Source organism: Jatropha curcas, chromosome 5 (assembly GCF_041381405.1).
Source record: "Jatropha curcas cultivar XTBG-Jc1 chromosome 5, XTBG_Jcur_1.0, whole genome shotgun sequence".
Lineage (NCBI taxonomy): Eukaryota > Viridiplantae > Streptophyta > Magnoliopsida > Malpighiales > Euphorbiaceae > Jatropha > Jatropha curcas.
Window position 1 is genome coordinate 20,271,646 of NC_143155.1, and position 22,296 is coordinate 20,293,941.

The 22,296-nt window shown below is 31.1% G+C and overlaps 2 protein-coding genes across 6 annotated transcripts; both read right to left on the minus strand.

The window, feature by feature from the left end:
• Positions 1-4,789: 4,789 nt before the first annotated feature.
• Positions 4,790-9,912, minus strand: LOC105641861 (putative methylenetetrahydrofolate reductase (NADH)). Its single transcript, XM_037641135.2, has 11 exons — positions 9,335-9,912; positions 9,189-9,249; positions 8,992-9,074; positions 8,721-8,894; positions 8,157-8,330; positions 7,922-8,022; positions 7,710-7,821; positions 6,404-6,484; positions 6,128-6,305; positions 5,191-5,525; positions 4,790-5,089 (listed from the first exon to the last, which is right to left on the minus strand). The coding sequence occupies exons 1-11, from the start codon at positions 9,758-9,760 to the stop codon at positions 5,006-5,008; spliced, it is 1,809 nt and encodes a 602-aa protein (XP_037497063.1). The 5' UTR covers positions 9,761-9,912; the 3' UTR covers positions 4,790-5,005.
• Positions 9,913-12,879: 2,967 nt separating this feature from the next.
• Positions 12,880-22,208, minus strand: ASHH3 (histone-lysine N-methyltransferase ASHH3). Of its 5 annotated transcripts, none has more exons than XM_012226490.4 (14): positions 22,073-22,208; positions 21,682-21,753; positions 20,725-20,860; positions 20,364-20,475; positions 18,792-18,891; positions 17,709-17,787; positions 17,429-17,600; positions 17,233-17,313; positions 16,735-16,909; positions 16,585-16,612; positions 16,369-16,459; positions 15,602-15,650; positions 15,444-15,526; positions 12,880-13,454 (listed from the first exon to the last, which is right to left on the minus strand). In XM_012226490.4, the coding sequence occupies exons 2-13, from the start codon at positions 21,712-21,714 to the stop codon at positions 15,455-15,457; spliced, it is 1,128 nt and encodes a 375-aa protein (XP_012081880.1). In that variant the 5' UTR covers positions 21,715-21,753; positions 22,073-22,208; the 3' UTR covers positions 12,880-13,454; positions 15,444-15,454. The 5 variants fall into 5 exon arrangements, with proteins under 5 accessions (XP_012081880.1, XP_012081879.1, XP_020538053.1 ...); XM_012226489.4 differs by lacking the exon at positions 22,073-22,208 and adding an exon at positions 21,924-22,066; XM_020682394.3 differs by lacking the exon at positions 22,073-22,208 and adding an exon at positions 21,905-22,066 and having other exon boundaries at positions 12,880-13,400.
• Between the last annotated feature and the right edge of the window lie 88 nt (positions 22,209-22,296).

Here is a 22,296-nt window from a genome sequence, read left to right on the forward strand (position 1 = left end):
ATTATTTAAAAATATAAAAATAACTATAAAAATATTACATTATCTTGTATTTGATTTAAAAAAATTATAGAATTAGAAATTAAATATTTGATTATATGAACATTTGTTATATAGTCTTAGTTGCCGGTCACAAATAATTGCCAGTGAAGCATAGTACGTAGTATAATATTTACATAATTATCATAGTATTTAATTAGAGAGAAGAGAGAGAATGCATAATATGTTGATTTTGAAGCTATACATCTATAAAACTAACCATATATTTTGAAATATATTAAAGTTTGTGGAAACGTAGCTAATTAAGTATGTTCTTATTGTTCGTTCGATTTTTTATAAAAAAATATGAAAAGTGGAAAGTCTTGAATTTAACAACAAAGAGCCCAATGATTGCTCCGCCCTCTAACTAAATTTTTTTTTAGAAAAATTATCGCATAAAATATTGAAATTTTTTTATTTTATCCTTTAAAATAGTAAATGTTTTCAATTTCATCTCTTAATTAATTCTTAAAATTTTTTAGACTCCTTTAACTTTAATTTCTGGTTCCATCGTTGCTTAAGTTTGAATTCTCTCAATTATAAAAATTTTCACTAATATGATGAATTTAAGGAAAGACTACTGTTGTTATATAACCCCCGGCATTATTGAAAGCCAGGGATCGGTTGGGAAATATATTGGGGCCTTGAAAGAATTTTTGGAAGACATTTTATAATCAATTGATTTGAATTAAACTCATCATTCATTTTTTACAAGTTGTATTTTTTTTTTTTTTTTTTTGTATTTATTTAATGTAGAATTTACTTTTCAACCCTTCAACTGCAAAAATAGATCTAACCTAATCTAAAATATTAGTTTTTTACCCTTTTTTTTTTCTTTGTTTTCCGTTTCATTTCCTAAAGCAACTTGAAATTTATGAATCCGTTAATACATTTGTTCTTGAAAAATCTTAGATAATTGTACCATGCAAATAATGCATTAGCAAGTAAAATATATGGAATTATTTTTACAATACTGAAATTTAAATAAATTATACATAAAGTTGGAACTAGAAATTAAATTTTTGAGAATAAAATACATTTTTTTTATTTTTACCTTGTGAAATGAAATAGAATAAGTTAGAATAGAATAACAATTTCATAAAATAAATAATTAGTAAATTTTAAAAATGTTTCACATTTAAATTTTTAATTAAAATTTGATGTTATAAAATACATGCTCATAAGAAATAAATAGTGACATTTTCATTTTCATTTCATGTGTGCCATTGGGTGGGGTCAATATTCAGAGGATGAATGAAAACTGAAAGCAAAAGAAAAGGCACAGAAATGTAAAAACAAACAAAGCCTACAAGATGGTCCTAAAGGTAGGCTTAAAAAAAGTCGGGCAATGGCAATTATCAAAGGAGTTTATGCCTTACTTTGTTAATGGTTTTTGTGTTTAAGGAATAAGACCATGATGATGTTATGACGTGTATATTATTATTTTATTATTACATTCATATTTCTTGTTATTTAAAATTTTTCAGTAAAACTAGCTGTTTTAATAGTTATTAGTTATTTTAATAGTGTTCAGCTGTTGATTATTTGAGTAGCATAATCATATTTCTTCTTCTTTAAAATTGTTCAGCAAAACTAGTTATTTTGATAGTTGTTAGTTGTTTTAGTAGCGTTCAACTGTTAGTTATTTAAGTAGTTTTTCATAAAACCGTAAAAAGTTAAATACTTCATGGGTTAACTTTTTATAAAATGTTACCTTAATCTATAAAAGCTAGTTCAAACATTATATTACCGAATACTATAAAAAATAAAGTTTAATACTTTGAGCAATCAAAATGCTAAATGCTACTTAAAAAGTTGTTGCCAAACACAATCTTTTTTTTATTTTTTTATTTTTTAAACTTGAAAAAGAAAGCTACCCAACAATTAGGTAACAGCAGTGGAGTGCATTTTCAAACAAATTTTAATTATAGATTAAGAAATTTAAAATTTTGAGTCATCATGTTAAGAATACTACAACGAATCCGAGGATGAAAACACATGAAAAGAAAAAGGGAGTCATCAAGTTCAAAATGTGACTTCGGGGCTCCTCAAAGTTGGCACTACAACAATGACTTGTCCTAGCTATAGGTAATTAGATATATAGGGGAGAAAAAGTTCAAGTTTCCCGATTCAGGAAAAGAAAGGAAAAAGTTAGAATCTCTCTTGTTGGATCTTCAACAAACCCTTTGAAAACTTCCTTTTTGTCTTTTAAACTTTTTTCTTTGCGTTGCAAAATCTTATTGACCTTTTAGACATGGAATTCCAGTACAAAAAACTTGAGTTATTTATTAAAATATTAATAAATTTTGTACCTGTAACAAATAATTATTAGTATTGTAATTGAAATAACTCGAACTCGAAATCTTTGACTCTTCATATGAAAAAAAAAAAAAATCAATCAAATCATTAATTGACACAACTGATAGAATTTTAAACATGTCATCTTTCATGGATTATATATATAATTTTTATTTAATATAGTTATGCACATTTTGTGGTAATCAGATATAATCTAACTAATCGTGTAAATAAATACTATAATTAGTTTATATTAACTCTATTATGTATTAAATATTTATAATATAAGTGTCACATTATAACTATTTAAAGTATTAAAGATAAAAAAAAATGTATATAGTTTAGGACATAATCAATTTTTAACAAAGTGGGACTTAATATTCATATAAATAGTCTGGAGATAGAGTGCATATTTTGAATAAACAAAAGAATTCCAAGAACTTCATATTTTTTGAGTAACAAAAAGGAGTTTGTTCAAAAATATTTGTCACTTTTGTGGTCTCAAGGAGTAATAAATATTTTTTTCCATGTTAACCCTTCATATATGACCAATAATTATTACTTTGATTTAATGGTTTTCTTAGATATTTAGTATTGAATAAAGAGTAATATAGTCAATTTACTCAGTAATTTATTATAACTTAAACAAATTTAATAATTTTCTTAAGGAACGTGAAATTTGAAATGTGACAAGTATTATAGAATTAAGGTAATAGTTGGATATGGAAATATAAGTGTACATTAAATAGGGATATATTAATAAATTAATTAATAAATGTTCTTTTAAAAAATAATTACTCCATTCGTTCCCCTTTTAATAGCAACATTTGTTTTCTTTCATAAGGATTAAGAAAATAATTGAAATTTATTGATCTTTTAAAAATATAAAGTACAATATCTAAATTGCACTTCTTAAATACTCTCCTCGTCCCATTTTATTTGCTTGTTATTCATTTTTTAGATGTCCTAAAATGTTTGCAAGGTTTTTAAATATAGACATGTAAATAATTATTTTTTTCACAATAACATTTATAATTGTTCATTGAATGAATGCCTTTTAGTATCTTAATGAGTTATTAAAGGTAAAGAAATGTAAAATAACTTGCGTTGACTAAATTCTTAATATACGTATTTTATCAAATCATACAAACAAAATGATACGAAGAGAATATAAATATAAATATAAAAAAAATTACCCCTGATAAATATGGATAAAGTTGAAAAAAAATAATTTTCAAAATCCTAAACAAGCATTCAAAATAACAAGGTAAAATGACTATTTACTCCTGTTAAAGTGATAGGAGGAATAAAGCAAAGGTAAAGTCAGCCCATGTGGAAAAATTATTATTAGAAGTATAATTATTTTTATATCATACTTCTCTATGTGAATGTAGTATTTTCAATTTTAATGTATTATATAAATAAAAGATTTTTTTGTTTTAGAATACATGATTGTTATTTATTATATTTAAATAATTATAAATAAAATATTACTTTAAAAAAATTATTAGTAATATTTATTCCCTCTGTCCCATTTTATTTGCTTATTATTACTTTTTTTTTATATCCCCAGCATGTTTGTAAGATTTCTAAATTTATATATATAAATAATTACTTTTCTCGTAATAATATTTATAATTGTTTATTAAATGAAAAATTTTTATTAATATATTAATGAGTTAAGGGTAAAAAATGACAAAATAAATTTATATTGACTAAATTTTTAATATGTATATTTTGTCAAACCATACAAACAAAATGGGATGGAGAGAGTATAAAATTAATAAAATCCAAATATAATATAAACAAATTAGGAATAAGGCTCAATTTGCTATTTGAATTTGACACGCAATACAATTTGCCCAAAAATTAACTTTTTGAAATTTGCCCCTTAAACTTTTAACAAAAGAACAAAATGCTTAATGTTTTAAGAAAAAAAAAATATTTTTTATAGTTCTAATCTATAAAAATTGCTTAAAAAATTTAAAATTGGAAAATAAAAAAAAATGGTTAAATTTAAAATATAATAATAATTATAAAAATGTGCTGTATTCCATTTAAATAATAATTTAGCAAATATTTGATTTATAAAAATTATAAAATTAGAAAAAAAAATTGATTATATTGAAATATTTGGTTAGAAAAATATTTATTATTTTTATTATTATTTATTAGTTATATTTGATTTAGATTAAATATTTAATTACTTTTTAATCATATTTGATTTATATCTAATAATTTATTTGAGATAAAAATTGGACATTTTATTATGCAAGTTTAAGGCAAATTATATAAAAAATTAATTTTTAAGCAAATTCAAGGGCAAATTGAGCCTTATTCCAAGGAACAAATTACTATAAACAAGCAATAATATATACCTATTACCCGACATTAGCGAAGGGGAAAAAACACCTTCAACATTATAACTATAATGTGGCAACTGAATAAAGAATAGTAAAAATAAATATGATAAGGCTATAGATTGAGGAGTAAATTAATTGGCAATCCAAATGGACTTTGCACCATAAACCCAAGGGAGGTATCAAAATCCCAATGAATTATATCATTACATAATATTATTAAAACACCACATTGAGCAAGCACATAGCTATAATTCAAACACCTTGAATGAGTTCTTAGATATCTGATGGAGCTGCCATGCCAGCTAACTTCATAAATCTGCAAAAATTGCAAAAATATCGCCATGGATATAATCATTATCTACCAAGCTAACCAAAAAGTAGTTGTCCTGCACCTGCAAATATTAACATGTAACATTTTGTCAATTACTAAAAAAAAAAATTTTTTTTTTTTTTTTTTTTTTTTTTTGAAAAGATCTTAAAAAACACAAGATACCTCTTCAAGCAACTTTCTGGATGGATCACCCTCTGGGTATAATGAAGCCCATCCTCTAGACCAGATTTCAAATGCCTCATCCTTCCATACATTGAAGCTGGCCGGATCAACAACAGTGGGTTGGATAATCTGCTTTGCTGGGAAGACTCCCCATGTCACTGCATTCACATCATTTGGACCGACGTTGGATACCACAGTTCCTGCCCTGTCCACAGCCATGTAAGTCAATTGAGGCCAAGCTTTGGACTTGTTAACAAGATCTTGTAGCTTGATCGGGGAGCAGAAAAACTCCAAATAAGCTTTCTGATAAACATATCCTCCTGGTCCTCCCCAACCTGCGGACATATCAAGCAAGGTGGAAAAGTGAGAGATGTCCGATGTTGTTTTCATGCCTCCAATTAAAAAAAAAAAAAAAATCTAAAATGTTATTCTCTAAACAACTTTAGAATCAGTACATTTTCCACCAGAAATGAATCTCACACTGGGAAATAAGAAATTTCAACACCATTTGCAGCAAAAGTGATTCTTAATAAGAACGCAGAAAACACAGACATTCACTCAGTATCATTGTAAATCACGAGATGGACTAACTGACCCAAAAACCAAACAAATAAAAACACAGCTCCAACTTTTAAATTAATTATTTCATAAAGCACCCTGCCTGATGTGATGATTGTATTCTTTACCACCTCTTACAATTCAAAGTTACAGAATCCTCACATGTGCATATGAAATGGAGGAAAAGATGTGCAATGAAGTCCAACAAAAGCACCTCTGAGATCTTACAAGTGCCAAAGATCAAGTAATCTAACAGCCGACAGATTGTGACCTACTTTGATTTGTCAGGAACATTGCACATATATTTAAATTCTAACCATGAAGATAATGCAGATTGGAGGACATTAAAACATGCACTTGCTTGTTTTTTTTTACTTACCAACAGTTAGGGAATCAGATTTTTCTCCATTGACTGCTGGTTGACTATTGATAGTCAAGAATCCCTTCATATTGATCTTGCCCAGCTGTTCATTAATAATCTTTGTCTCTGGTTGAAGGCCATCTAGTTCTGACCACGGACTGCTTTTCATCTTCCCAAGGCAGAATTTTTTGAATTTCTGATATTTAAGTTGCAAATGAAATGAGCACATATAGTTACAACTAAATGAGTTAGAAATAAGAAACAACCCCAACTTATTCTGAGTGGAAACTGTACCTCACAAATATCTTCAATACTATTCAAGGGAACAGCCCATTCATCATGAAGTTTCTTGTCACGTGCACGTGGTCGCATGAACTGCACAGAAAATTATGGCTCGAGTTCCTTATAACTAATAATAACTAAGAAAAAATTGAATGCCAAAACTTGAGGAGCATCGCTAGCACAAGTAATCATAGAAACTCCTATACACATTGATAACCATAGCTAAAGAGATCAATCTTTTAAAGTCTGTTTGCTCTAATCAATAACATTACTCTAAAGGGCAAAGTCATAAAAAGAATATCAAGCTTACTGAAAGATGTCTGACAGAGGAAGTTTATTTGAAATTAAGTTACTAAGCTTGTATATGAGTCATTCTAATCACAACTGACAAGCAAATTATGCAAATTTATTCAACTTGGATTCAAATTGAATTACTAAATAAAAAAGATAAGTCCAAAGTCGAGCTTGAATTCAAGCTTACTCGATATTATCTGAGCTTGAATCTCAGCTCAGTCAAAACTTTCATTTAAATAGTTAATAGTGATTGAGTTTTGTTCAAGGATTTCAAATATCCAACTAATTCCAGATTTTGAACTTAGCATATTTTGGTCAAGCCTAGTTTGAGTAACACAGTACAAGCTCAACTCTGTTTGACTACGCACATATGTTAACATCATAGGCGAGTTAGGTATAGGACTAATTTTCCTTGGAAAGCCATACACAAGGCAGGTTCACTTCCAAGGTTGTCTTTAGCCTCAAGCAGTGAATGGAGAGGGAACATTGACTAGATAAACTCAGACAAGAAAACTTGTGTTTGGAGTTTGGACTAGGATTTCACAAAATTTCAGAATTTTCAAATTGTGGGAATTTGTAAAAGCACACAGAGGGTATATGCTCTACACGTAAGAAAATCCCTTTTCATAGTTTTCACTAGTTTAGAAGGACTGTGATATCTATCAGGACTTCTGGACAAAAAACTCCATTCTTTTAGAGCCAGAAATGAAACACTTCACTTTTGGTTTTGGTCTTTTTCTTTAAAAAGAAGAAATTTGGGATAATTGGTTAGTAGAACCTTGTAGTCTTACGATGAATCTTCTTTATCATCTAAAAGAACACAGAAGAACAAATGCCAAGATGAGATAAATGCATCAACATTTACAATGCTTATTTTCTATGTCAGGAATGATGTCATAGCAACTTGGTTGTCAGTTGTTACAAGAACAATATGATTTGCAAATTGCAGTAGATAACATTAATCATAATCAAAATTTATCAAAAGATCAAAAGCCAAAGAATAAAGTTCAGTGATCCTACGCACCTGATAGTCAGTTAAAGCACCATAGGATGGATTATTAGAATCACCCCACCGACCGTGTGGGTACTGCTCCCAGCCCAAGGTTCTAGCTATGTAGCTCTTGGGACGATTAGCCCTATGACCATCGACTAGAAATATTAGATATCTTGAAAAGACAGCACCTTTATTAAGTGTCAAATCCTGCCCAAAATACAGAATTTCATGATATTGCATACCAAAATATTGGACGCACATCTTCCTTCACACGGAAAACGTTTGTTGGCGGTCGCCACGGTAATGGCCTTCTAATCTTGGACTCCTCAATCAAACCAAGATTCTGCCAATGGAAATCCTTAGTTAGATACTATAACAGACAATTGTCCTAGTTAGATACAATAACAGACAATTGTCCTACAAGAAATATTGCAAACATTTGAAGCCAGAATAACAAATCAGATGTAAGAAACGAACCAGTAATATTGCCAATGCAGATTTCTCCATGTTTAATGTGTAAAGGTGCAACGTCTTAATGCCATGAGCTAAAATCTTCTTGCACATTTCTGTTCCAAGGTGAATTCCATATGCTCTGACTGCTTCTTCATTGTCTTTGATAGGCTCCAATGCAGCAGTAACCTCAGCTGGTATCTACAATGTGAAATCAAATATATGTTACATTTCCATAGTTGATAAACTTCAAACACAAACACCTTAAATCCATTGTTGTTAAGCAGATACGCAACATAATCTTGCATTCACAAATACATAATTCTTCTGTAAACTTTTCAAACTATTTCCAGCATTCCCAGCAATACACGTCATTGGATCATCATCACCAATTATCTAATATCTGGTTTCAAAGCAATGGGATTTCTAAAAGAAACAAAGTACAAAACTATGTGTTTGATGCATGTATCCAACAATTAGTTGCAATTCAAAGTCTATTTTTTGATGTTATTTTAAAGCATCAATTGAGATTACATATACAACAGCTGAGATTAAACAAGCAGAAAAAGACTTGTTCAGAGGAATCGTTACCTTTGTTTTGCAAAAGCCAGTCATTCTTATGAAGCCCTTGTAGTTATTAATAGGCATAATTCCAGGAACAATTGGACAATTTATTCCAATTTGACGGCAATCATTCACAAACTTGAGAAAAACATCAGTATCATAGAATAGTTGTGTTACAATCAAATCAGCTCCAGCATCAACCTATAAAAATAAGTAAACTCATCAGACAAAATCAAAAAGCTCTCTTAAATGAAAACCATAAAGAGCAGTCACATCCAAAATTAAGTTAAAAACACACCTTTCTCTTCAAATACTCTAGATCTTTTTGGTAATTCTCTGGTGTAGCCAACCCATCACTTCCAATCATATCAGGGTGCGCCTCTGTGGAAAAAATGTGCATAAAGAAAATGAACAAGAGCATAAAGAGAACTCTGTTATGGGTAATGCAGTAATACAAAGAAAGTAACAAGCAAATAATAGTAGTAGCTAAGACACCTGGATAACCGGCAACAGTAATGCCAAAGTAGTCACCATATTTAGATCTGATATGTTTCACCTATAGAAACCATTCAATTATTAAACAACATAAAAACCCAAATCAAGAAAACCTTTATCCAATCAAACCCAGAGTTCGAAATTACCAGATCAAGCGCACAAGCAAATCCACCTTCCACTTGGACGAACTTATCCTGACCATGAGGAGGATCACCGCGAAGAGCAAGAACATTCTGGATACCATTAGATTTGATAGTTTGAAGAGCATGGTCGATCTTCTCAACAGGCATGTTAGTGCAAGTGAGATGCATCATAGTCTCAACACAGATCATATTCTGCATCTTATTAGCGATATCAAGAGTCAGATCTGCAGTAGAGCCACCAGCTCCCCATGTAATGTCGCAAAAAGATGGATTGTGAGCGACCATACGGTCCATTCTATCGAAAAGGTTATCAACACCATCTTCCGTTTTGGGAGGGAAGAATTCGAAGGAGAAAACGACTCTATTGTTAGCTTCTCCTCCTCCATTTGCAACAGCTTGTGCGGCATTAATTTTGTCTATGACCTTCATTTTGGAAAGAGAAACGAAGCAGAGAGTATAGAGAAGAATGCACAATTTCCACCGACAAGTGGAAATGTGCGATTACTGAGATTTAAAGAGATTCGTAGGATGAGGAGAAGAAAGTGTTGGGGGAGAGAGAGAGAGAGAGAGAGAGAGAGAGAGAGTGTTCACCACAAATACGACTTGGTTATGTGTGTCGTTTTATATAGACAGATTTTGGAGGCAAAAAGTTGGTGGGCTTTACCAACAACCGCCGAGGAATTCCTCAGTGCGTTTATTTACTCGGCCCCAAAATAAATGCAAGTCTATTTTTTTTTTTTTGTTGTTGATTTGGGGAAAACAACTAGTCTAATCATCTAATTAAACAATTAATAATAATTTGCAGACCAAATTTATATGAATTAGAAAGTTATGGTTGCAATTCAACTTTTTTTTTATTATTATCATCGTTGGTTAAGAGACTTAATAAGTTAAACACTATGAGAATAGTCTTTCTTTTAATTCACTAAATTGATAAAATTTATTATAATAAGGAGAAATTGAATCAAAAAACTCTCGTTCTAATTCAACTTTTTAAAGGAATAGATTAGATTGGACAAAGTGGCGATATCTAGGCTCTATTCTCAGGGGGTCTAATTGATGAAAATGCAAGTCACAAAATTTAAGTAGAATGGGTGAAATGCATAAGTGATACAGTTATGCATATGTTCATTATAGTGTGGCTTTTTATTGCGCTTCATAATTTTATATTTGCATTCTAACAAATCAATCCCAGTGTTTCTTATAGATTTTTTTTTTTTTTTCATTAATTTCCTTCTACCTGCTGGTTTCTGTTGAAGATCAGTAATTGTATTCTCACATGGTTTTAATTCCATAAAATCATCTTGCTGGTTTTCAAACAGGTTTGAATCTATATCTTAAGGGCATTTAGGAGACTTTTGGTTTCTTGGACTTCTTCTTGGAACTCTTCCCCGGTTCAACACCAAATTGTTTCAATTTTCTTATGTTTTCTCAATAATCCTAAAAATATTTCTTTGTGAAACAGCAACCCTTTTATGTTTATTTGGTTTTGTTTAATTTGTAATAAATTTGTAAATTTGGAGCATATATACATATCCCCCTGACCTTGGCTTGAGTTTTGGGTATATTGAATATTGTTGATTTGCTGTAATTGACCAAGAATGGAGAAAGATAGAGAGAGAAAGATGGAGAGAGAAAGAGAATGAGCAGAGATGAGGATAGGAGATGTGGAGCGACATGGAGCCAGAGAGTGGGAGTGGGGGAGATGGGGATGTGAGCCTATTTTAGAGGGCGTTTTTGTATATTTATTAATATTTTTTTTTTTTTGAAAACATATATTTATTAATATTTAAAGGCTAAAATGTTATTACCTCTATAAAAAAAAAATATTCCACTTTCTATTTTGATACAGATTAAAAAATATAATCAAAGAACAATTTTATTCATATAACTTTCCTATTATAATCATCTTAAATAATACATGAATATTGAAATAATAACTAAAAATTAATGAAAGTTATTGAAAATAAGGTAATTCAATAAAGGTACAGTAGACAATTCAATAATTAACTATAATGCAAAAAAGAAAAATGAACTATATTTTGAAACAAATCAAAAAAGAAAGATGAATTATTTCTTTGAGGCAGAGGGAATATGTTTTTAATAGAAAGATCACATAGTTTGACAAAATCAAAATTTGGAAACTACTTATTTAGTTTACCAAAATACAGGGACCAAGTAATGAATTAGGTCAAACCTCATAGTCTAAATTTACTTCACCCTATAATTTATTTTTTATTCTCTCTTTTATTTATATATTTTTTTTAAATAGTTGTTAACTATTTAAATAGTTATCAACTATTAGTTAAATGATAAAGAGATCATCCTTTGATTATTTATTGTCTCAATTTTTAAATATTAATAGAAACACTACACCAGCGAACAATATATATAACCGAGGGAGTATTTTGAAACCTCAACTACTATCTTAAGAATTCTTGTCAAACAGATATTTTGATCCAAACGGTGGATTTTGCATTTAACTAAACTTGAGTTAACCCTAGTAGGCCTATTTTTATATTATCAAAGACTTTGACCTCAATTTAATTTTATGGTGCAACTGTAAACAAATCTACAAATAGTAGAAAAATGATTTAAGATGAAAAATTTTGTAAATAGACCAACATACCAAAAAAAAAAAAAAAAAAAAGGAAAAAAAAACCAAACTTTTGCCTTCATATTACTATTTTTTCTTTTCCCTATCATTTCATTTGTATTTTGTTGTTTCTGTTTATTCACTTTTTAGGAAAAAGAAGATTTTAGGAGCGGGAATGTCCAAGTCCAACTTATGTTCCTTCGCAAATTGTAATAAGCACGTCTAATCTTTTTTTTTTTTTTTAATAAAAACAGGTCTGGTGAATATTTGGAAAAAAGAAAATAAATAAAAAAACTCCAAACAAAAATGCAGCCTCTTGCTATATCATACAAAAAAATATATATTGAAACCGATGTTAAAATGGAAAAGGACTGCTTCCAGGAAAATGAAATTTTGGCTTCATTTGCCACTTGATTTATTAAACGTGCTTATTGCAAAATGTAAAAACAAAAAAGAAAAAGAAATTAAATGAAACCTTGCAAACTTTTTCTTTATTTATTCTAGAAAATAATTTATATGGAAAATATTTTTAGATCTATAACAAATTTTTTAAAATACAAAATTTTTATAATTATAAATATTTTTATAGCCTTATAATTTAAAATTTTCAATATTTTTTAATTAATTTTCAATATTATAACCTTCAAAAAATTTCTTTATAAAATAAAAAACAAATAGAGCCCAAATCTGAAATTCAAAAAATAAGATAAAAATTGTTGATAATATCATTTTATAGCATGAAAATTGTTCACTCAATTGACAATTTTTCACTCATCTGTCGCTATCCTCTCCTCCCCACCACCCCACTGCCTGACCCAAAAGAATTCAGCTCTGGAGTTGGGGGGTTGGTTTTGGTTGGTGGGTGGGCCCTACCACACCAACCCCATCCTCTTTCACTCGTCAATTCCTCGTCGCACATAGGCACAATGCATCGCCAGTCAACCACAACTACTTCTAACTTCAAAACTAATTTATCATACATAATTGCCTTATTATGTATGCAAAACCAGAGTTTCTAGTAAAAGTTGTAGAACCCAAACACAAAATGATACCAATCAAACTATTCTCTAATGAACTGATCAAAGCTACCAAAAAAAATAAGAAAATAATTTTCTCAGATCGCAAAGCGTTACTAACCATAATATTAATAAAATAGTAGGAAAGTATAGTTCTCCAGTCAAGAAATTGCAAGTTCAATTATGCATTCATTCTCAAGAAATCAGCAGAAATCAAGACGAGCACTTGACATCGCGAGCTGAATGTATGGGAGGCCGTTGAATCCATTAATGGACGTATGTTAGCTTGCTTCCCGGTGCTGCTAGCTTTCTCTCTTCCCAACTAGTACTACAGGTCACAGTTACTTAATTCCATCAAGAAAAAAATGCGCATGTGATACACTCAAATAACATTTCCCAGACCTTGTGTGGAGGATTGATTTTGTTTTATGCGAGGTACGGAACACGGTCATACAATCTGCAGAAAAAAAAGTCCAGACGACGATTGTCAGCTATATGAGTCTTTTGCTACCTGCAAAACAACAGTTCAAGAAAAAGAACAATGAAATCAAAAAGAGAGTTAAGTTCACAGTATTGCAGGTAGCAAATTATATTTTCAAGGAAAAGAAACATATTTTATTTTCAGACAGGAAAAATCTTTCAGCCAATTTCTAGAACTTCAAGAACATGCACAGGGTGTAAAAAGTGTAAATAATTCCTCATTACTTGGGTTAATCCAAAATCTTAAACAGAGACAGGCCATTCTCAATACCCTAATGCGCATAACCTTCAAAGGGTGCTAATTAAAATTTAGCCTCTATTTGTTTTCACAAAATATTTGCTTAAAAAAAATTTCCAGAATTTTTAATGTTTGGAGCACCCAAGAAATTAGTCAGTGAAAAATGTTTTTCTAGTATTAAAAAAAATGTAAGTCATTTAAAAAAAACTAGCTTCAGAAAAGACTAAGCAATTTTAAAAGAAAATGACCTATCATTTTTAAGAGGGGAAAGCATTTTCCAAACAATGGTAAATAAAAAATATAAAAAAACCACTTACGAGCACACATCTATTAATCCACTAATAACAGATAATCATTATTGCGACCACTGATAACCACCAGTCATTGGCAACTACTAAAAATGATCATTTTTAAAAAAATTTCTCATATTTAACAATAATTTTTTTAAATATGAATATTTAATAATTATAAACATGTTTATAATTTTATAAATTAAAAAAATTTAATATTTTTTTACTAATTTTTCAACCAAACAACAAAATGTATGTTACTTTAGAAAATATTTTTCAAGAAAATGCTTTCCAAAAATAGTTATTTTTCGGAAACTAACATAGCCTTGAACTAGGGAAAATAATAAATCGGTCCTTGAGTTGAGTTATAGTCAAATTAACACATGATGATCTCCATTTTCAAAAGTTAACTATGAGCTCCCTAACTTCTGATTTCGTGAACATATGGGTCCGTTCGTTCAAAATAGCCTCTTTTGACTAGCAATTGACGAAGAAATCAGTTCCTAAATTATAGTTAAACTAACAATAAGATCCCCAACGTATGATTGCCATTAACAGTTTGATCATTCCCTTATAATCTCGTTAACACTTTGGTCCCTCTGTTTTGGACGGAAGGACCAAAGTGTCAATAAAACCATAATTTAAGAATCTCACTATTAGTCTTTAGAAATAGAGGTCTTCATGTATTAATTTCACTTACTTCCCCCTTAAACTACATATAGACTCATAGCTTGTAACCAACCTAATCATGGGACTGCTCTTAAGTCTACCTGAGAAGGATTCAATCACCCATGCCGATCTAAGACCCGATTTCAACATGCACAGAGGGAAAGCTATAGTGCAATCATTTTAGTTATGCCCAGAATTTATATCTGGACACCTTTTTCTTCTGTTCAGAAGTAGCCAGTAGGAACAGCAAATCTTAATAACAAGAGTTCAGCTGCTCAAGTTACTGCTTACTTCACCACCTCACCAACATCAGCAATCCTTTGAAGTTCACCCTTTCACCACGTTGTTTCCTCAAATAAATAGAAGCTACCATAACCTATTGGCACCAACAGGTCCATGGTGCACATTTTAATTCCCAGAACAGCAGGTTGACCTAGTCTTTTGATCTCCCCAAATGTTCTAATGATTGTGCTGCAGGCTCTAACCACACAAATATTAACATTCGAGTAGGGAAAAATTAAAATGAGCTAATAATAGTACATCTCTGTTCCCACCAATGCCTCAAAGCAATAGAGGCATCTATTTCAAAACAAATAAAATAATGCAACTTGAAGAGAATAATGTGGCATGCAGTCCAAAACACAACCAATAAAATCTAGACTACTTAAATAATTAAATTCAACACCAGCAGGAACTCTATCGATGCTTATTATATTGTAATGCACATACTTAACCATTTATCTCACACACAAACACAAAGACATGCATGTATAAAACTGGTAAATGCAGCAAAAAGAAATAGCTTTGCACCATAAACCATTACCTGGAACTAGATCACAAAGTCACAAATTCCCAATCTTCTTTTGACATGTCCAGAAGTTCGACAACACCGTCTTCAAACATTATCTGCAATGAAATAAATGCACTTAGATTGATCATAATGGTCATTCACATCACAGTAACAGAATGAACTATTATTACCGCATGTTTTCTTGAATGCTTATCAAATCGTTTAATCATCCCAAAAGATCTGGGATAACAAGAATGGAAAAGGAAAATAGTTAGTTTAATAACAGCAAACGTAAACGTTCAGAAATCAGAATTTTTAACCAAGAATATTACAAGTATTTATAGTACTCCTGTTTTTTATCCGATCAAATTTGGTCAATCCCAAATTCTACCTTCTGAATAAAATCACAACTTTCAAAAGGTTCAAGACAACAAAAGCATGATTTAGGAATAAACTTGTAAAGTCTTGATCACAATTAAATTCACAGATATGCAGTTTTAGAACCATCAATGATATTCAAATTAGTTAGTAATCTGTGAGGGAATTAAATGACTGGAAATTAAGGATTTTGAAGTACCAAATTACATAAATAGTTCCCCTGAATATGACATTATCAAGTTGTTTAGAGGGGAAAAATCAACTAAACATAACAATTTTTGGAAGCATATACTTTGCCTCTCCTTGAACCAACACCTCCCCCCTCCTCCCCCCCCCACCCCCAAAAAAAAAAAAAGATTAAAATTCTGATATTTTCATTTCAATCCTTGAAATCCGCAAGTTTTTTCCTTTGTCATTACTGGTACCAGCCCCACCAATTCTGAAGTTCTAGTTCCACCCGTCAACAAAACAATTAACTTACCTATAGGAAATGCTTAGTTAAAATCTTTTTTTCCAAAAAATTTCACTTAAAACAAATTCGGATTGATTGGCAAATGTATGGTTAACATTCTAAAATTACCTCTCACTATATGGGCGAAATATTTTAATCACTTCGCCAATGCAATTACGAGAGCCTGCCTGTTGATTGCTATGGACATGGTTGGAACTCTCTGAAACACAAGGTAATGCATTTGAAAAAAAAAAAAAAAAAAAAAAAAAAAGCAATTAACTTTCACCAACTTTGCACATCCACTAGTTACACAGACAAAGTAGGTAATATACTGAAGGGGCTTACCTACATGAAAAGCTCCATTCTGATAAACCTTTATAAAACAAATTCCAGATTCAGTCAAGCTTCATTTGAATATATGCATAATATAAAAAAAAAAAAAGTTGCAATGTCGTTATACATATGGCATATGCATAAGCAGCCTCCAATACATACATCATTCCCAGATAAAATTGCTTTCAATTTAGGAGAGGACACCGCCACCTGGCATGCTACTAATTTTAATGCAGCATCTGAAGACATCTTAGGCTTGCTAGGTTTAACCCCGAGCTTTCTTCTGCAGCCAACAGCACCACAATGACAGTCTTGATCTGCACCAAATTGAACAAACCTGCAAAATTTATTAGATTGGACTAGGAGACAAGGATCAGAAAATTTACCAATGGTTATAATTAAGGATACAAAAATAAGAAATTAAGTAGGACAGGAGCATGCTTCTTATTACACAAAAACCATGTGGGTCCCGTGCTAGTGTAAGGCACCCACCTCAATGTGAATGGGGGCTAGCATGCTTCATTCATACTCAATAATTTCTCTATAAAACTTTTTCATTATGCCAAAAACAAATATAAGATGTATGCATGTTCACTGTCCAAGCAAGCAGAGCCCAACATCAACTATATAATGCAACAGAGGTGATGCAAGTATTCATACTGATAATCATAGGTCAGATGCTCGCCCTTTTTTATGTCACGAGTTGCAAATATACCGATTCTCGTCTCACCATCAATTATCCTTAAGAAAATAAACAGGAAAAACAGAAGGAACAAAATAAAACAGGGTAAGTAAACAAGAAAGAATACCCCACTAAGAATAGAGACTGAAATTAGGAATAAGGTCAGTGTAGAACCATTTCTGCATCTCAGTATTAGGAGAGCAGCTGTGGTTTATGTATCTTGACTTGTTTCCCTTGTATGTGGCATCAATTACCATATCTCGATTTATTTCACACAAGTAAAAATTTGTTTCACCACGGTGTTTCATATTCCAGAGCCTTTCTTCACAGGTCTTATCATCTATAACTGCATTAATAAAGAAAAGTGCTATGTAATAAGTTGCAAAACAATGCAACAAGGCATGTCAAGATCATAATACCAATGGCAATAACATGTGATGATTGGAAATATTACCTTCTCCAACATACTCTATTACAAACTCTCCCCTTTTAATATCTTCATCTGCCACAATCCCAGCTCCACATTTCTCAGTCTACAAGCAATACCTTATTTAACTTCACATTTTGAGTGTACATATGGGAAACAATATATTCAAATGAGGCAAATGATGTAAAACAAATTGCAAAGCAATAAAACATGCAGAAAAAAATGGAAAGCAAGTACCATGGATAAAATAAATCAAAAAAAGAATAAGGAATTATTTTCCAGTCCACAAACTAAAAAACATTGTGTGCATATGAGAAAAGAGAGTAAGGGGTTGGTTTTTTTTTTTTTTTTTTTTTTTTGGGGGGGGGGGGCGAGGAGGGAAGATGTGCTGAATTTGATTTTCAATCAAATTATCACAATTTTTATATTTGTCTTTATTTTGCTCCAGTTTTTTTAAAATTGATAATTTTTAATATATATGGAAAATTAACATTTCTCAGCAAAAAAAATCAAAAATAAAAATGAACACAAAATTTTGAAAATTGAAGATCAATAAAACTGCAATTAAGAAAGTTGCATATATATGATGTAAGAGTTATTGAAGCTTGTCTGGTTTATCAGAAACATAAACATACACTTATCGGCCATATCCAATTAATTCAAGACTAAAGAAGCTAATCCAACTTATTAGAATCAGTAAAAGAATTACATCATCATTTGAAGTAGCAGTGTCAACAATACTACGTCTTAAGAAGACAACCCAATTGACTTCATATATAGAGATGCTTTTTCTGCAATAATCACTATCAGCAAGGTCACTGAAAAACTCTAGCACCTAAGCCTTCAAAACATTGTAGGAGCTTGAGTTTGGAGCACTCTGATGGTCCCCATACCAGAAAATTGCATCCTTATTTGGCATAAAAGACAATTTTGGCCTAAATTGGACATTGGCCAAAAGTTAATATTGGTTTCTATTCTCCTCATGTGGAGCACTATTAACTCTATGTATAAAGACTTTCTCATTACTAATACAATTCTTTTTGTTGACATTTACTCAAGAACTACCAAAGAAGTTATTATCCTCTGTTTCTGAACATGTGAATCACATACCTGTACTAATTTCATCTTCTTCACAGGTCGGTGCTGGAATGGTTTGTTAAGGCATGAACTCCCACATTTGCATCCTATGGAACAGCTAGACAGTAGCATCCTGGAGGGAACAAGAGCAATTTAATGATAATATGAAAAGAAGATTCCAGATAAAAGAAGACTATGCACAATAATAAATATACATAAGACATGCACATAAAGCCACACTGCAAACTTCCAATCCTATAGCCATCTCCCAGAGTTAGTCATGGATGGCAATGAACATGATCAAAGTGATGTTTTACAGTTTAAAATGATTTTGTTGCAATAGTTAGTTACCATGCACCAAGACAGCTTTTTCCAGCTTGTCAATAGAGATAATATCACCATGAAAATCCAACTGTAATCCAAAAGGGAACATCGAAAACTGCTATCAACTTTAGATTGGTCAAAATCTGAGGATACTGAGTGCAGAAAACAAAACAGAAGCATATTCCAACACAGATTTAAATTGCAGCCGTGTGCACAATTACATTGTAAAGGAAAGAAGCGAACATGGCAATTATGCATGGTCAAAGCCTGTCACAATTAAAATTTTGAGAAGTGTGACTAACTAATGACTGAAAGAAAGTGTGAGGAGTAAATATTCTCCCCTTCACTTGAACTTTTCCTTTCAAGATGAAGGCAAAGTAGAATCTGATGTGGTAAGAATTTTATAGGATTTAGGTTTAAAAAAAAAGGCCAAAGAAACATGCACAATTAAAACTGGAGAGTGGGGGTATACTGGGAGAACCGAACCTTCCAGCCAAATAAAAGACGAAGAGAAGCTTTTCACACATGCATATGGTTATTAGCTTGTTACCTATGCAAAAGCAAGAGCATATAGCCTATTGGCAATACCGGCAACAGGAGCTTCTAAATCCGTTAAACAACATCATTGTTTTACTTGCAACTATGAAAGCTAAACTAAACACCATTCTCCTCAGATCGGATGTTTAACAAAAGAAAAATATGCCAGAAAACATCTAAACTTAAATACATTTGCTACGCCTGTAGAAAAGTCATCATGGATGAGCTTCGCCTGTGTTGGCCAGCTTTTTGTTTCTTTTAACGTTTTTTTTCTTATACAATCTTTACCTTTTTGTCTTCATTTCTTCTTCTTTTTTTAATTCATGTACTATTCCTCTATTGAAGATAAAAATAGCACATATTGTCAACAGAAACAATTAAAAAAAAAAGGTCGAATCCAAAGAGAAATCGAATGCCAATCGAAGACACAGGTAGCATGAGGAATTTACAAAAGCAGAATGTCATAAGCAAACAAAGAAATGTGCAACTCTTGAAAATTCAAGCATTCTATTCCAATTAATTGAAGAGGCAATAGTTGACCCTTACCAGTCCAACAAGTCTTCTCTAACCAAAGGTAACCTATCATATAAGGCTGGAAAGTCTAAACATACAAGACTTTAAAAGAACTACAATTCCAATAGATTGGTTGAAAAGGGAAACAAAAGCTCAATGCAAATTCTTTATTGCACTCATATATATCATATATAGGTCAGAACAAATATAATAGACCAAGACCGATCTTACCCACAATGGCAATCTCTACCACAAACACCAGAAGAACCTGGTGATGGACTGCAGGAACAGAATATGCCATCATCCTCTAGACGCCTTTTAATTTTCTTGGTAAGATATATATCTAAAATTGTCAATATCAACAAACAGGATGATGAAGAGAGAGATACTTCAAAGCAAACAGGTTATTCAATCAGAAGAAAATAAAATCTGCAAACTCACAAAATCCAGTTTTCAAAAGAAATCAAATATATACAACCCATAAAAAAGTGAAACAAGACCCAAGAATCATTCTCCTGAGCAGAAAAAAAAAGACCGATATAATAACCACTATGAAATTGCAACAATAAACTCTTATATTCTGAGAGGATACTGCGTTTTATAGTGGTGTAGGGTGTAGGCTTCCATTTATTAAACCATTCTGGAAGCTCAAACTCAACCGGATTGCCTATCTGCTTCAGCAGCTTGTTGAATGCAACATCAATGTGATTCTGATCACTATCAAAATTCTGATGAACAGAAGAAATACCAAGAACAATATCCCAGTCATGATAGACAGACATTTTTCTTCTTGTTTGATAAAAAGATGACAGGATCATTATATGTTAAACACAACATAACAACAGATATTCAGATTAATCCAATCACTCACATCATCTTGAAAATCCAAATAAAAAACTTAACACAAAAAAGTTCAGAAAAAAAGGGCACAGTTTTCAATAAAGAAAACACCAAAATTTCTAATTGATATGGAAACAGATAGTATGATATGGAATTGGAGCTCCTTCCAACCTATGCATGCATGTCTATTTCTAATTACTAGAGATTACTGAGACACAAAGAAAAAAAAAAAAAAAGAATTGAATTTGAACAGCGAGAAAGAACCCAAAGAAAAGAGTAAACAAGTGATAATTTGTTGAAGATCATAGCCAAATAATGAAAGAAGACAATAGTTGAAAAAAAAAAAATCTTTACAAGTATAATCTATTAAAAAGGTTAAGTGGTTAGTCGATAAAAAAAAAAAAAAAATACTAAAACAAACATTGTTAAAGATGAAGCACAGATAAGCAATTAGGGCGAGAAAAAGATAGGAAAAGTTTTAATCAGGCAATATCATGGCGGGCTATTTCCAAGTACACATATACTTAGAAGAATTTCAACAACTACAAATAATTTTCCCATTTTGAGATTAAAATCTTAACTACGGCGAAATGGCAACAACGAATAACAAGAAACAATATAACCCGAAATATAGAATTGGTAGAATTTCAATTTCATATATAAAATTCATTGAAACATTACAATTCTAGTAGAATCCTGAAGAAATAACCTTTTTGGTTGCAGGCATGGCCTCAAGCAGCATAACAAGAACGCGAAACGAGGATCATAAAATTGAAATTACCTACAAAGAATCCACATTACACAGGAAAATCTCATGAACTTAAATCAAGAATTTCTATAAAATTTGAACAAGAAAATCCAAACCAGCAATTGGCATACCAAAAAAATTCCATTTTATAGAAGAAACTCGTACAACTAAAGTGGCTAATTACCAAAGTTAAAAAAAAAAACCTAGAGATCTCGTACATCCAGGCAGCTAAATCCAGTACAAGAAAGACAAAAAACGGAATAAATGCGTACAGAGGGTTTGTAACGTCAAAACGAAGAAGAAGAAGAAGAAAGTAAGAGAGCAGGGTGAGTGATTTGGAGTGTAATTTTACCTGTGGAGGATAAGCTCCGTTTCTATCAAAGCGGAATTTTACCCCATAATATGACTAGGATTCGGATTTGATAGACGTCCAACCCAAAATTCCCACAAACGACATATGTGTTTCAGAAAACGACATTGGATTTGACAAGCGGTGGTTTTCATTTGACGCCACCCGCCATACCAACATAAGATTTCTATCTTTTTTTAATAAAAAAAAAAACATAGTACTGGAGA

Coding starts and splice junctions, on each gene's coding strand:
- LOC105641861 (XM_037641135.2), bottom strand. CDS start 9,760: ATGAAGGTCATAGACAAAATTAATGCCGCACAAGCTGTTGCAAATGGA. Junction 8,895..8,991: donor TAGAGTATTTGAAGAGAAAG/GTGTGTTTTTAA, acceptor TTATTTTTATAG/GTTGATGCTGGAGCTGATTT. Junction 5,090..5,190: donor CCAGAAAGTTGCTTGAAGAG/GTATCTTGTGTT, acceptor TAATATTTGCAG/GTGCAGGACAACTACTTTTT.
- ASHH3 (XM_012226490.4), bottom strand. CDS start 21,714: ATGCTGCTTGAGGCCATGCCTGCAACCAAAAAG. Junction 17,788..18,791: donor AGAAGATGAAATTAGTACAG/GTATGTGATTCA, acceptor TATTGCTTGTAG/ACTGAGAAATGTGGAGCTGG. Junction 17,314..17,428: donor AATACTGAGATGCAGAAATG/GTTCTACACTGA, acceptor TATTTTCTTAAG/GATAATTGATGGTGAGACGA.